The sequence below is a fragment of the Limanda limanda genome, chromosome 12, assembly GCF_963576545.1.
Source record: "Limanda limanda chromosome 12, fLimLim1.1, whole genome shotgun sequence".
NCBI lineage: Eukaryota > Metazoa > Chordata > Actinopteri > Pleuronectiformes > Pleuronectidae > Limanda > Limanda limanda.
This window is the reverse complement of record NC_083647.1, coordinates 12,353,121-12,368,544: the sequence shown is the minus strand read 5'-3', so window position 1 is coordinate 12,368,544 and position 15,424 is coordinate 12,353,121. Positions and strand designations below refer to the sequence as shown.

At 44.7% G+C, this 15,424-nt stretch overlaps 1 protein-coding gene across 1 annotated transcript in view; it reads left to right on the top strand.

Annotated features, from left to right (window-relative positions):
- The window catches only part of LOC133016015 (latent-transforming growth factor beta-binding protein 2-like), an 84,776-nt gene that overhangs the window by 60,721 nt on the left and 8,631 nt on the right, over positions 1-15,424 (top strand). The window contains exons 21-34 of the mRNA XM_061083311.1: positions 1,182-1,301; positions 1,496-1,618; positions 1,726-1,851; positions 1,941-2,066; positions 2,251-2,376; positions 2,555-2,680; positions 3,221-3,346; positions 4,298-4,423; positions 4,911-5,030; positions 5,177-5,302; positions 7,050-7,172; positions 7,817-7,945; positions 14,313-14,441; positions 15,037-15,171. Of these exons, the coding sequence (XP_060939294.1) occupies positions 1,182-1,301; positions 1,496-1,618; positions 1,726-1,851; positions 1,941-2,066; positions 2,251-2,376; positions 2,555-2,680; positions 3,221-3,346; positions 4,298-4,423; positions 4,911-5,030; positions 5,177-5,302; positions 7,050-7,172; positions 7,817-7,945; positions 14,313-14,441; positions 15,037-15,171 (1,761 nt within the window). The remainder of the gene's footprint in view (positions 1-1,181; positions 1,302-1,495; positions 1,619-1,725; positions 1,852-1,940; positions 2,067-2,250; positions 2,377-2,554; positions 2,681-3,220; positions 3,347-4,297; positions 4,424-4,910; positions 5,031-5,176; positions 5,303-7,049; positions 7,173-7,816; positions 7,946-14,312; positions 14,442-15,036; positions 15,172-15,424) is intronic.

Genomic DNA, 15,424 nt, shown 5'->3' with positions numbered 1-15,424 from the left:
AAAATACGAAAATTTACTTTACCAGTACTTATAATCGATTACTTGGTGAATGTGACAACTGCCGCCCTTGTTTAAAGTTTCTTGATTCCCTTGCCTCCAAAGAAAACACCATTTCCTCTACTTTTCTGTTCGTAAGACCACTAGTAGTATTCAATCTGGGTAAATCTCTACCATATAAATAGTAACTTAGAGGAATCCTGTTAATGAGGGATAACACTGGAGGTAAATATTGTCTCTGTGAAGATGCAGCCACACAGTAAACATCTGGTGCTGCTGGAGTCGCAGCAAACAGGCAACATGAGGGCTGGGTTTGCAGTGTTTTCTTCAGTCAATTGACGGTAGCTCAGTAGTTTGTTCCTAATTGGCCGAATCATGGATAAGCCTAATTGCTAGTGCGATAGAGAAAACAGCCCCATTCCCCTGTCAAGGCTTATCGTGGGTGCTTGAGAGATGCCGGATGATTGCAGAAACAAACCATGGGGCCACACTGACAGATTTCTGGCAGTGCCCACGAGTAGGCAAACAAAACCCAGTCTGTGACTCGCTCGCTGTGTTTTCACTCTGTTTCAGAATCTCCATCACCTCTCACTAACGTCCTCTCTCCACCTCATTCACTCTTCCTTCCTCACCCCCTCTTTCCCTTCCTCTTTCAAAGTCATCCCCTCTGTCTGTTTCTCATGCTCAGACTTCTGTTTCTCTCTCTCTCTACTCTCTTCATGTAACCCTCAAAAAAACTGCCATAGTTAACACTTGGTAAATTCCACTATAAAACATTATTTCTGCATGAGGTTTTCCACATAATCCTTGGGTCAACTGGTTTGACTCATGAAGTGGAAAAGACAGCTACTGCCGCAAGTAGTAAAAAGGCCTTCATGAATGAGGTTTGGGTCTGTGCACTGATGTGATTTAACGGCTGCAGTTTGCAGTCATTTTACACTCTAATTATGCTCTGATTATTTCCCCTTTACTGCAGTTATATGCTTATACAGACCTCAGTTTGTACACAGCTCTTTATTTTTATTTTCTGTATTTTATCACTGTTTCCTGCTGGAAAAGCTCAATTTTCCCACTGGCTTTGTCAACTTTGTATCTTACATTTAATCTTACGTTCAAGGGTTGGCACACCCAAAGTACAAAAACTGTTTTCTTTATTCAACAATGCCGTTCCCCTCTGTCCTCAGATGTAAACGAGTGCTTGAACCAAACAGTGTGCGGCAGCGGTAGATGTGTCAATACAGAGGGCTCCTATAGGTGCAACTGTTTCCAAGGCTACAAAGTCTCACCGGACAACATTTGCAGAGGTAAGCGTTTGTCAGAAGGTCAGTCAAACATTATTAACAGCCCATATCAAAGGAATGGGTCTGTGAATGGCTCTCCGCAGTGGTACTACAGAAGCTTTGCGGCAGCATTGAACGTTTATAAAAGGCTACAAAGATTTGCAGTTGTCTTTATTTCCTGTGGCCCCTCTTTTTACCCTCTATCCTCATCCCTCCAGATGTGGATGAGTGTGTTCTCCCAGGAGTCTGTCTCCACGGCCGCTGTGTCAATCTGGACGGCACCCACAAATGCACTTGTAACCATGGTTACCAAGCCACCTCAGACAGCAAAGCTTGTGAAGGTCTGTAAAGGATTAGGGCTGTTGGGTGTAACTCCTCACTGGGTACTCCTCCGCTCGTGGAGCTCCTCTGACAGCGGATTAATGTGTGCAAATTGTTTCTCTGTTAGATGTCAATGAGTGCGAAACTGGGAACACATGCCCTTCAGGGATTTGCATCAACACAGCAGGTTCTTTCACTTGCCAGAACTGCAGGCACGGATTTGGACCATCAGCTGATGGATTGAGATGTGAAGGTATATAATCTGCTGTCTAGTACAGCTTTTGACAAACTGATGAGGATCTGTCTGCACTTTTGTGGTGAATTTGGTCTTTTTGTTTTCAGATGTGGATGAGTGTTCCCAGGGTGACTTGTGTCTGGGTGGAGTGTGTGCCAACACGCAGGGATCCTACACCTGCACCAGGTGTAAGGCTGGCTACAGGGTGTCACAAGACCGGCAGAGGTGTGAAGGTAAATCCAGTCTCCAACTAATTCAGCATAAATCACTCGTATTGTTATGACTGTTTACACGACACATCTGGGCAGTTTGTCAATTCAACATTAAAACCCCTTTGTTGTGCAACTAAATTCCTTCCACAGCCTTTCAGTGATATCCAACCATATCTGTACTGGTGTGTGTGTGTGTTTCACCCAGATATCGATGAGTGCCAGTCCCTATCTACCTGTGCCAACGGGATCTGTCTAAACTCGGAAGGCTCTTACACCTGTGAGAACTGCCCCACAGGGTACAGGATATCATATGACGGGGAGTTATGCGAAGGTTGGTTCACTCAACACCACTCATTTAAATGGATCCCTGCATAAAACCACATGTAGCTGAAATTCAGGCTCATATATCTTAGTCTGGTGGTGAAAGTGCCTCTTGCCTTACTTCATGAATTTGGACCTTTCTTCTTGGCTGTGGAGAACGTCTAACAGTGTCTTTTGTTTCACTCCAGATATTGACGAGTGTGCGCTGCCCAATACATGCCCCCTGGCAACATGTACTAACACACCGGGTTCCTTCACATGTATCATCTGTCAACCCGGTTTTAGAGAGTCTGAGGACGGACAGGAGTGCGATGGTGAGACTTTGGGCTTTGTTTGTGCAGGAATGTGCTTTGTTATGTTTGTATAGTTGAGCACAGGTGTGTGTGTGTGTGTATCTTCCTTTATTCTTCTATTGAAAAATACCAGACCATGCTTTCATACTCAGCGATGTCGCAGTTAGGGGGTGATTGTGCCAGCTCTGATGAACATGTTTCCCAGCTGGTGTGTAAACAGCTTCAGGTGTAACATCTTGGACCGAAAGCCGCTTCATCTGTGTGCAAAATCCCAAAATACTCCTTCTAGACATCACATCATAGCTGGAACGTGGACCGCTCCGCCTCTGGCACCACTCATTTAATCCTTGCTCAACACAATGTAACACCAGCATTCAAATAGAACACGATGATGTCAGGCGAATGTCCCGTGGATCGCTCAGCTAAAATGATAGAGGTGTCGACATTTGTAATTCCTAGTTCCAGTGATTATCGATGTAACTGATTACATCTGGCGGGTTTTATTTATTTGAAGCAGAGATGATAATCTGTGCTATGATGTGTCTGTGTATTTGTGTCCAGATGTGGATGAGTGCTTGATGGCTAACGTGTGTCCGGGCCAGCTGTGCTTGAACAACCCAGGATCTTACACCTGCAGGAGCTGTGAACCTGGTCTGCAACTGGCTGAGGACGGTCACAGCTGCGAGGGTAAAACCACATCTGTATTCACCTACCTGCTCCGGGGAAGTTTATTCCTCTGATGGTTCAAGTTCTCCCTGTGTTCAAGATTGCCTGTTACATCAGACCACTGTTACAATGGACTGCATTAGACCTAGATCATGATTACAGAACATCTTTACAGTACTCAGTAATCTGTCATGACATGATTTATGAGATCAATGCAGTGAAACGGCTGCTTTGGCGAATGCGGGGAGTTTAGATCTGTCATGACTTCATGGGAAGCAGCACGGAATGGATTATTTAAATGGATTCAAACATGGCCTCAGTTGGTCATATATGCTGTGGTGTGTTGTTGAATGTGAAGTGCGGATCCTGAGAGGACGATCCCCCGCTGATACGTGTCTTTGTGCTGGGAAAAGATTTTACAAAACAAGCCCGGGTCCAAGTCGACCTCTGATAGAATTTTAATGGATGTGTCTGATGCCATGGAAAATATTAAGGGCTTAATCTGAAATGAAGTCAACCAATCCCCTTGCCTTCCATGAGCTCGCCCTGGTGAACTCACTCTGTTCACCCGAAGGCAAAAACGCAGCGGTCTCAATCACTTAACAATGGCCCACACTATTTTCTCCCAAAGAAATTCAATCTGTACCATCTCGAGGAATTTCCAGTGGTCACGTAACAGCGAGCCAGCGACTGTTTGTAGATACAGTAATTATACGCCACCTGTAATAGCATGCTGTTTTGGATTCAGCGACCATCCTGCATACTTATCTTTCCACCCTTCTTAATAAAACACTGTCAGTGCATTTTAATAAAGAGGGCTTTGCCTCCTGTGTGTTGGGCTGAGTCACACATGGCCATTAATAATTTATAACAGATAAGCGAGTGAGTTATAAAAAGTGGACTCTAGATGTCCCTTTGCTTTGTAGGATAACCTATAAGTAACCTTCTTCTTCTTCTACTACTGTGTCTCAGATATCGATGAGTGCCAGATCCTAGGTGTTTGCCCCATGGGTGTTTGCACCAATATAGTCGGCTCCTTCTCCTGCATGGCCTGTGACCCAGGCTTCACTGTGGCTCACAACGGACTCTCGTGTGAAGGTACAGTACAGTGGGCGGTTCACTGATGTTTTTTTCTCCAATTTAATTAAATTTTTTCAGAACAAGGAAATAAAATGAAAAAAAATACAAGAAACAACGTCGGCTCACAAATAAATCTGCAGAAAAGACTTGAGCCTTTCAGGATATAGGACAATTTAACCTATATGACAAGCACCCTTCTATGTTACAACACCCTCTAGAAAGGGCAGTGGAAATATCCAATCCAACATGACACATATTCAAGTATAATCCTGTACCACTGTGTTTTAGTTGGGACTTTGTCGGTCATTGAACTTTACGATAACTGTCCAGTCCACCCCGCAGCCGCGTGTTTCAGTGGACCACTGTGAGAATAAGTCAATACCTTGCTGATGTAGTGGTCTGGAAACTTGTCATCCATGTGACTAAACTTGGGCAAATTTGAAAATGAGACCCAGTAAATTGCAGATGTGTCATCCTGATGACGTCTGTGCATGTGTCAATGCAGATGTGAACGAGTGTGAGGACACCAACCTGTGTTTCGGAGGCCAGTGCACCAACACTATTGGTTCCTTCAGCTGCTTCTGCCCTGTTGGTCTGGAGCTGGAGGACGGGACATTCTGCAGAGGTGCACTACATATACACACACACATGTGCAGTGTGGATCATCTGACACATGAAATATACCATTAGTGGTTAACCATTTCTTGTGGCTTACCTCATGCGGGCATCTTGACACAGCTGTGTGTGCATGTTTGTGCTTGTGTGTGACAGATATCAACGAGTGCTTAACCATTATGGGGATTTGTGGAGAAGGAGACTGTGTTAACACGGAGGGCTCCTACACATGCATCTGTCCTGATGGTTACACCACCATCAATGGAAGGACCGGCTGCCAAGGTACAGTTACACACTGCAGCACCAACAGTAACTGTAATGGGAAAACTTTATTCAGATGATTTTATGGGTTTGGGGAATTGGGTGAGGCAGAGTCAACATAGGAGAAAGTTGGTAATAATGTAATAGATGTTCTTAGCAGATATTGTTGAAGTCATTTGACAGTATCCCTGCCGGGTTGCTCACGTGTCTCCGCTCAGTGCAGAAAGACTGACAGACAGTGTCCCCACCAGGCTGTCCTGGGCTCTGAGGCTCGGCTTGGGACCCTGGCATTGGTGCCTTTCTGTGTAATGAGCCATGGCTTCATCAACTGTCTCAGCTCGCTCGCTCGCTCTCAGCACGGACATCAGCTTGATGTTATTCCAGCCGCACCCATTAACCCTTTGTTAACAGCAATGGGGGAAAATAAGTGTTGCGTGATCGACAGCTAAGGAAGACTTTTCTCTTTCAACCAACCAGAGCATTTGCTGTCAAAATACATGAAATCACTTTGGCTTGGATATCAGAAGTTGTGTTGCTTCTGCTGGTGAAGTAAAGTAAACAGGGGAATGTCTGCCGGTGAAGTGTCCTGTCGTGATATGGTGCAGGTAGGGTGAGATGTGATGCAGGTGGGGTTAGCTCTCTGGGTCCAGGCTGCTGTAAGACACTGGCTTGGTCCGGTAATGGGTGAGGTTGACTATGATGACCTCCGTCCCTCCTAACGTTGAGACTTATATTGCCTTCGACATCATCCACAGACTCTGAGCAAACTGCCCAGCGTGGATCAGGTACTTTGGCTGCCTGCCCCAACAAACACTGGACTCTAATTATCCTATAAATCAGCAGTTGTCATATATTTTCTTGCAGTGTGCCAATGTCCGTACGGTGCTGACACAATGAAAGCCAGACCACTCTGATATGAGCCTGCAGAGGGAGGTGAAGGGAGGATGAGGATATGAAGGTTTATGGGAATGAAGGATGGGTCTTAGTCAGTTGAAGCCAAAATGGTGCTTGTCCTTGACCAGGCCTGTCTTTCAGCAGAACCATGGAACAGATCATGTGCAATGAAGGACAGACAGCAGACTGAAACACACCTAAGCTTAATCCAAATCATTAGGTTGTGCCATAGACTTGCTGTGCCTTTCAATCTCTAAGTCCTTGAATCAACTCCAAAGCTGTCTAGCCACAGCATATTTCTATGTTTGCTTGTAATTGCTCAAGTTTTATTCCCTTTTCTCCATTTCTTAGCAAATGGGTGTTTGCCTTGTCGTCTCTGAAAGATTAATCTGATTATCAAAGTTTGGAAAAGGAAGCTGGACTGTGATTCATTTTTCTTTGCTGTCCTGCCTTTCCCCTCAGCTTTTACCCAAAGACCGAGCGCCTAACAAGTTATGTTGTAATGCTGCAATTATCCACCAATCCACAGCTAATCAGGCATGCAGCTTTCATTATTAATTTTTACGAGTTGTAGGGGAAATGTTCTCAGCCTGAAAAGCTGAGGTAGAGGTTGGTGTTTTTTTTCTCCTCTGGTTCCTGTTTGCCAGTTTATCATTAAGTGTTTCAAAATGGCTAATGAATCTTGTGCTCAGACAAGAGCTTGATTACGAATTCCTCTAGTGATGCTTATGAAAAGGAGTGGTGTTCCCTATGGATTTAACAAGGATGAAGGATTATTTAGCAATAATCAATATGTAGCAAATGACGTTCCACCCTCTCTCCAATTATCCCTCTTAATGTATCTGCCCTTCTCTTTCTCTTTCCCCCGCCTCAGATGTGGATGAATGCAGTAACGATAATGTGTGCATGCAGGGCCAGTGTCTCAACACCGACGGCTCGTTCTTGTGCTTGTGTGAAGCCGGTTTCAAGTTCAACGCGGACATGGCTGATTGTGAAGGTGAGGAGTAATAAAACTGCTTCGTCATGTCCTGTTGTGTTTGTCGTGATGATTTTTGACACTGTCCCGATACTTCGTCTGTCTGGAACCAGCATTTTTGCAACAGCTGTTGATTGATTGTCACACTACATTTACGATTAAGCATGAATGGTATAGCACAGTTGGCTATGATTGATTATTCATAACCAGTTGGGACTGAGCTCCAGTCAAAGTGTCCAAGCTTGGCCGGGAGGATGGTCCTCCGTGGTTCCAGGACTGAGGGGTGCCTGGATTACGTGGCTGGAGCCCTGAACTCCCTCTCCCCCGAGGGAAGCATGAATGACCCCATTGTGAGCAGGAGGTGTTTCTCCCTCTGGAACGTCTCTCTTTAGCTCCTTCACAAGTTCTTTGGTTGCTGTGATAATATTGTTCTTGGCCACTCCTGTTGCCTGCTGCGTTTACTGAGGACAGCTACACCACAGGCCCCCTGGCCATTTCCCGCCGCAGAGCCATTACTTGAAAAGCAGAGGAGCAGAAAAGGGAGTAATAGCATGCGTGCGGGGGTGCATGCGTCCGTGTTAGTGTCTGATTGCACATGTGGTTGTATTTGTGCCTCTGTTTGTCAGTCACTAACCAACAGCTTCTCTCGATCCGTCTTTTCACAGACAAGGATGAGTGCAAGGAGTTTGGGAGCACGGTGTGTGGTACCTGGCGCTGCGAGAACACCATTGGCTCCTACCGGTGTTTCATGGGCTGCCAGCCTGGCCTCGAGGGAGAAGACGCCAAAGACTGTGGTGAGCGGTCAAACCACATGTAGTTAAAGACTAGCACACACCATTATGTTAAGAAAAGAATTTGTAGCTTAGCTGTTTTTGGGCTTATATCATACATGTGCCCTGATTTGATCCATTTACCGTGGAGTATAGAGTATAGAGAGGAGCCTCAACTCACCACTCTGCTCTTCAGGGCTCTGTGTTTGTGCACAGATAATGTTATCTGTCTGGCACGCCGACACAAAGAGGCCGATGTGAATCAAAAGCCATCAGGTATTCGAGATCCTCCTGCACTAGAGACCGTGGGGGGAGGTGAGTTGAAGTGGCCCCTGAAATTGGGGCACTTTAGAAAAAGGAGTGCACTGTCAATGCAGCGGCCGATAATGGTCTCATTCTCCTGACAACGAAGCAAATGGAGTGGTTCTGGCAGAGACACAAGATGGAACCTGATCACCACTGTTCTCCTTTTCATGGGGAGATAGGATTGTCAGGCCAGCTTATATGGTCCCTTACCTCTTTGTACTCCCCATGGAGCAGCCGGCTCACACAGGTTGACTGGCTGGGTTTGTGCTCGTGCTACATCTGGACCCACAACCAGCCAGCAACAACAGACTCATCCCCACGAGCTCCAAAATACATGAAGCCTTACAGTGTGTCTACTGGCAGGATTAGACACCTAGAGCTTGTAATATTAATGTGGTTTGCTGCACAAGGATGTAAGTTTATCTCTCTTTATTTCCCAGCACTGTGTAGCTTGTCATTGTTGCTTTCACAGCATCATAAAGCAACAAGTTGGATTTATGGGAGACGTAAACACCAGGCCAAATATTTTCCTCACATTGAGACGGGATCCAAACATCGAAGATTGACAAGCCAAGTCGGGAAAGCAGTCTGAGAGCATCAGATTGGAATGATGTGTTGGAAGCTGTGGGTGTTTGTGGATGATGTGTGTGCGACAGTGCGTGACTGTGTGTGCATGTGGTTTAACTGTGGGGAGTGTTTGCGTCCTCACTCGTCTGTTTGCGTTACTATTTAAGAACCGGGGACTGTAACGGTCTTAGACGAGCGCTCAGAGCTTAGTGCAGCTTCATGTAACCTCGCAGTTTTTATTGGACTATCAACAGATGGAGATCAGGCGGGAACAGCGATGATCAGTGACTGATCGGACCATCGCCCTCATCCCGACTTTGTGCGGCTGCCTTCTCACTGCACTTTATGATGTTGTCTGTCTGGCACCAGCTGTAGAGTGCAGGGGCCTGTAGTGTGATAAGGGCAGATTGAAACCAGCTGCTCACCTCTGCTCCTCTATAACTACTAATACATAACGATGTGTGATTTAAATATATGTCCCTGATAACTGTATTAGGGGCCAACGACTTCCAGAGGCTTGTTACATGCTATAACTCACACATTATCTATCCCGACATGTCCTGTGGAGCATGATTGATTCTGTAGATGGGACCTGCCTGAACAAAAACTTTCACATCATTCCCTATGTTGCCGCAAAACTCCCATTTTAACTCGTCCGACTGAGTCATGACCACATCTGACCACCCTCCTCCTGTTGCTACGTAGTGACGCTAGCTGTTCGTGTTTTCACAAGAACCCACAACAAACACTTGCACTTCACAGCATTGACTCAAAGCCCCCGGTTTAGCCGCAGAAGCCCAGCGCTACACACAATAGCGGCTTGTTTCACCTCACGATGGGAAGTTGTGGGAGATGCTGCCGTCACCCCAATAAAAGTCTACGGAGGGAGCTCAGTTACTCTGGGGCATTTTTGTCTGCTTGTAAAAATCATCAAATATTTAAGAAAGGGCCAGACGCGGTAATTTGCAGTTTCTGTGAGGGGCGTTGTTTTATTTTTACTCACTGACCTTCGAAGGGGCAGCGGTTGTCTTTGGCTCCGCTCGCAACACTCATTTAGATTTAGAGGCCATGACACAAAGGGGAAAAACAGGGTTTTTTTTCCCTTCCCCGCAGCAGCGCTTCAGCAGCAACTGTGCTCTGAGGTCTGCGCTCAGCCCTGCCATGATACCGTACTGTGAACCCTGTGTATGTGTAGATGTGTGTATTCCCAGGTCATTGTTTTTAGCTTTGACTCACCATCGAGCTCATAAATCCCCTCGAGCTATGCCTTGTCTTTAATAAGACTTGCCCAAGAGTGGAAATTGTCTGCGGTCACACTCTTGCCAACCTCCCACCCCTGCAAACATAAAGAAATCTAAAGACTTCACCATGTGTGTGTGTTCTCGCTCATTCTGTTGCCCAGATGTAAGATATAGTTTTTTTTCTTGGAAGTACTCACTCGACGTGACAGGTTGACATCCTCTTAACAGTTAACCCGAGGGGCTGGCCAGGTTGTAGATCGAACACCAGATAAAGCCCATAAACTTTCTCCTCTGAAAACAAATACCACAACTCATCTCTTTCCAGTCACGTGTGCAATCACCTCTGCATATGGGTCCAATCAAAAGAGGGGTTGCCAATAGTGTCATGCCTATCGCCCCTTAACCCCCCCCCTTATCCAGCTGAACTCCCCCCACCGGTAATTCACAGTGCCGCATGTGTCCTAATGTAAGTCATTAGTCCATGGAAAGACTTAGAAGGGCAATCCCACATCCTCCAGTGTGAGATGAGCTCTTGCTGGAGTTTTCTCATTTTCTATTATTCATTTTCCCCCCCACAAACCATTAGAGCTGTGATGAAGCGAGCTGACTCTCTGCTTGGATGACGGATCATGTAATGCTGATTAAGTAACGCTGCCACTCAAACACTACATAGTCACATACACAGCAAAACAAAGGCAATTCAAAAAAAAAAGTTTATGCTCCATGTTCTCATTCCTCCTTGGGATGCTACTTTGATTGCATCTCATCACAACATGTGGTTTTGCACCAGATTTTGTTCCATGTTACACATGAATGAAAAACCGCTTGCAGACACTGATTATTTCATATATTAGCGGAGTGCTTTCATCGGCCTCCTCTCAGACCTCACAGCTGGCGGTCGCCGCCTTTCCAACATTCCTAACGCTACTTAAGTGCTTCACACTTGAGGAAATGTTCCTCAAACTCTGATATACAATACCCGTCACTGTATTCTCTGAGACTAGTCTTGATAAAGTTTTGCGAAAACTCTTCTTTAGAATGTTTTTTTTTCAAATGTGCCACTTCTGCACTATTCTCCACAGCTATAAAAATGCTAATCTGAAGGGTTGGTGGTTTTCAGTATGTCTCCATCCATTCCCCCTCTATTATCTCGCTGCCATCTGAGCCCACAAGTCTATTCTAGCAATTCTGGCTCTTGTCAGTGTTTTCTGTGAAAGGTTTTACAAATGACAAAGACGATTGTGTCTCTGCAGTTTTATTAGCATGTGGGAGTCCCTGTCTCTGACCCATGAGGTATTTCAGAGACAGACACACTAACAGAGGACTGTCCCAGAACTGGCGTGAGAAAATGTTGTCTGTGTTGGAGGGGACGACAAGGCCCCGGCTAAGCGATCTCTTCAAATCAAATGGCTCATGATTTCTCTGGCCCTCTTCCTTCCTCTCTTAAATGAATACGTCATGAGCGCTCAGAGACAAAATAAACTGGTTTCGACAACATGTGAGCGACAGAACATCAGTTTCTTTTAAGCATCTGCCATTTCAGTTTTTTTCTTAACTGAGCAGACATATCCAACCCGAGCCTGTCATGACCCGTTAAACCATGAATTTCGAAATGATATTTGGGTTTGGATTGGTTTCGGTCACATTGGCTGGGCAATCTATGAGATTTTTGAATATTGCACGTGCGTGTAAAGGAGCATCAGACTCCTTTCAGGGTTCTGTTAGTTTTCTCATGGGGTTGGACGGGTTCATGCAGAAAATTACAGCCTGAACTGCACTCTAAGTCCAAGTGAGCTCTATGAAGCTGTCAAATGAAACGAGTCAAATTCTTTTCAAATATTCAAGTTGTTGTGATATCACTGTCCAGATTTGAAATAGGTCCTTCGTGTTTTTCTAAAACTTTGTTCCAGTGAATTTTACTAGTTATGGAAACTTTGAATGGAATGATTACGGAGGCTTGTTATGAAACTAAAGTCAACAAAAAGAATTACAAAACAGACAGTGGCGTGTTCTCTAATATCATGAGCGCATGTGGAATAATTGAGCTGTTTGTCATCACATCCACAACCTAATGACTTACAGAAAAAAACAAGCACTGACTCACTATGACTACAAAAGTGGCTAAAATAGTTTTGAGCAACTTATTCCATAACTAAAAAGAACAACATGTTGTTTCTAACATAACTTTAACACATTTTTAATTCTTCAAATTATCTGGAAAAGCTGCTTAACCACAGCGACACAGGAACAGATGAGTAGCCTTTTGTCCTTTGTCTGTTTATTCTTTAAAACAAGTCAACACAGTGGAATTCAGGGGAACTTCAAATCTAAATAAAAACATCAGTTGTCTTCGCACTAAATTTTAACTTGTCACAGTTCTCAGAAAAAGGGACCCAAGAGCCCTACTCAGGAGGTAGATGTTGAAGTAAAGAATCTTGTTTAAAAAAAAAAGAAGAAAGAATACAAAAATCCAAGAAGGCAAACAAAGTACAACTGGCCGGAACGAGCCAAAAATCCAAAAGTCAGAGGCAAGATCCAAAACACGATCAGGATGATCAGGCAGGCAAGCAACAGAGCGCTGGAAATCTAAGACACATGGCACAGAGACAATCTGGCAGCAAGGCGAGTGGAAACAGAGTGACGGTTGTGTATATACACCGGAGAGCTTATGAGGTGATGGAGAACAGGTGAGCAGGTGAGTGGCGAGGACGAGCAGGTCAGGTGGTTCCGCTGCCAGGAACAGCAGGCAGGTGAGGGAGAGGCGGAGTCTGACCTTAGAACATGTACTCACGCCTGGACTGACTGAATGAAGGGTTGAATGAAACTCAAAACCGTGACGGTCAACTTGTCAGAGAACAGTTGTGTTGACATTGAGCAGTGGCAAGTTTTAAGTGACCACAGGACAGGTCCACAAAGTGTGACTGTTTTTTTTTAAAAAACAATTATAATCAGACCTGTCCTCCAGTGTTATCAGTTTTGGGCCAAACTCCTGCACTAAAGACGCCAAGAAATACAAAAGCTGGTGTGTAAGAAATTACTAACAAATGTTGCCTTTCCACAGCGAGTGGTAGAGACTCAGCAGTGCTGTTATATAGTCTAGTGTTAACAGTCTCAATATGCACGTCTCCACATACTCTGACATATAGCAGCGTCCCTTCACTGGTTTTATTAACCCTGCATTATGATTCTTTACCATGCAAAGAATAAAACCACTACAAGCTGCCGTCTGCCACATTTAATTTCTAACTATCATGTCTGACCTAAAATCAAATCGTTTAGTTTGCTCAGAATCCTTCTCGATTTTAAAAAACATGTACAGCTGTTGTCAAACACATTCAATGGGTTCCAACAGATTCAGTGGACCGCTGTCAAAGACCTCTTCAGAATAAATCTCAACTCTCAGACATCTCACTCTAAAGTGTCTGGGTGATTGGTGACTGCTCAGGAGGCAGGACGGGTCATCCACTAACCAGGAGGTCAGTGGTTGGATCCCTGGCTCCTCCATTCTTTGAGCAAGACCCAGAACTGCCGCTGTGTGTGAGTGATTTGTGATAGGGAAAGTGCTGCAGATACAGTAGATTTGTGAATGTGTGTGTGTGTGAATGGCTAAAACTAGACTAGAAACTTAGACTAGAAAAGAGCTTAATAAATACAGATCATTTACCATTTTACTTAAGAAAGTACAAATGTTGAGTAAAAGTAATCAAATACTTGCTTTTAATAAACTTCAACTATTAAAAGTAAAAGTACTTGCCGAGTGTAGCCAACTCCCTTATGCATCTGTCCACTACATCAGTATGGCTCAGTCTTGGCCTATGCTGGTGCAGCTTTACTCTTGTTAGAGCCAGGGTCTAATTTGGTCTGCCCACTCTGATTGAAAGAGAGGCCCAATTTCCCACAGATATTGGTAATGTATATACATAGTTGAGTAAAAGTTAGTTACAGACACGTACAGAAACGAGATAAATGTACTTTGTTACATCTCTTCACTGATGCTGCCTGTGTTGCTGTAATCTCCTCCACTTTCAGTTACCCAGACCCACAGCACCTTCACGTACCCTGAATTAATGGACAAACCGTTTGAAAAGCTTCTTAATGGACCGTCTAATCTGTCCACTGTGTCTCACATGTTATGATGGAAGCCATCTCTGTTGTTATTGTAAGGTTTCGGAATGGTAGTGGTGTTTATTTTGGATAAGCGGTGCCGTGTTTACTAAGGTCTGTTGTGTCGACTGACACTGTAAATATTAACCTCTCTGTGTGCTTGGGCCTTGCAGATATTGATGAGTGCGTCAACGAGACCATCTGTGGGAACCACGGCTTCTGCGAGAACACGGCCGGCTCCTTCCACTGCCAGTGTTACCAGGCCTACACCAACCCGCCCGGAGACATGAGCAGATGTGTCGGTGTGTTAACTGCTTTCCAATCAATATGAACCACACAGAGCTATTAAAAACACATCAGTGTGCAATGGACGACATTATGATAAACATGGGCACTCTAAGACTTTGAGTCGATCACACACATCGTCCATCCTGCTGTTATAAGTACTCACAAGGGCAGTAAATGTGTATTTGTATTAATGTGCGGCTGAAAATAGTGCCAAATATTAATGAGCCAATCAGCTCTGTTTATTCCTGTTTAAGATATGTTGCTGCTTTTGAAAATCACCCAGCCTTTTCTGAAAGGCGTTTTGATATGTGACCCATTTTCAGATCTATCTATCTATCATCCATTCCCCCTCTCTCTCTCTCTCTCTCTCTCTCTCTCTCTCTCTCTCTCTATATATATATATATATATATATATATATATATATATATTTATCTATATATCTTATTGATTGAACAACTTTAAAGTGCTCTATAAAGAAATGCATGCCTTTTTATGTGATTTCGTGCATTCGCCTTTGCATGACCTTTGCTTGACCATGTCGAGCACGTGTGCGTACGTGCCTGATCCCGTTGACTGACCCGGCGCCCTCCTCTCCTATCTTTTCTCAGACGTGAACGAGTGCGAGATGAGCTTGGCGCTGTGCGGGGAGGCCCTGTGTGAGAACGTTGATGGCAGCTTCCTGTGCATCTGCCCCAACGACAATGAGGAATTTGATCCCATCACCAACCAGTGCCGCTCCCTGGGTAATAGAGCAGCACCGGCGCTCATAGTGACTCACAGGACTTAATTCTCGGAGACGGAGTTGTCCCTGATTTAATGAGCCGTCTCTCATTATCCAAACAACAAGGGTGAAGAGGTGGACATGACTTAACTCCACGTCACTTACAGTATCTTTCGGACCTGGCTGCTTCCATTTGTTTTATAGGCTGGAGCTATGGTTGGGTGGGTTGCCTACAAAAATGTGTATTAGCCTAATCCCTCAGACAAATGATTAAG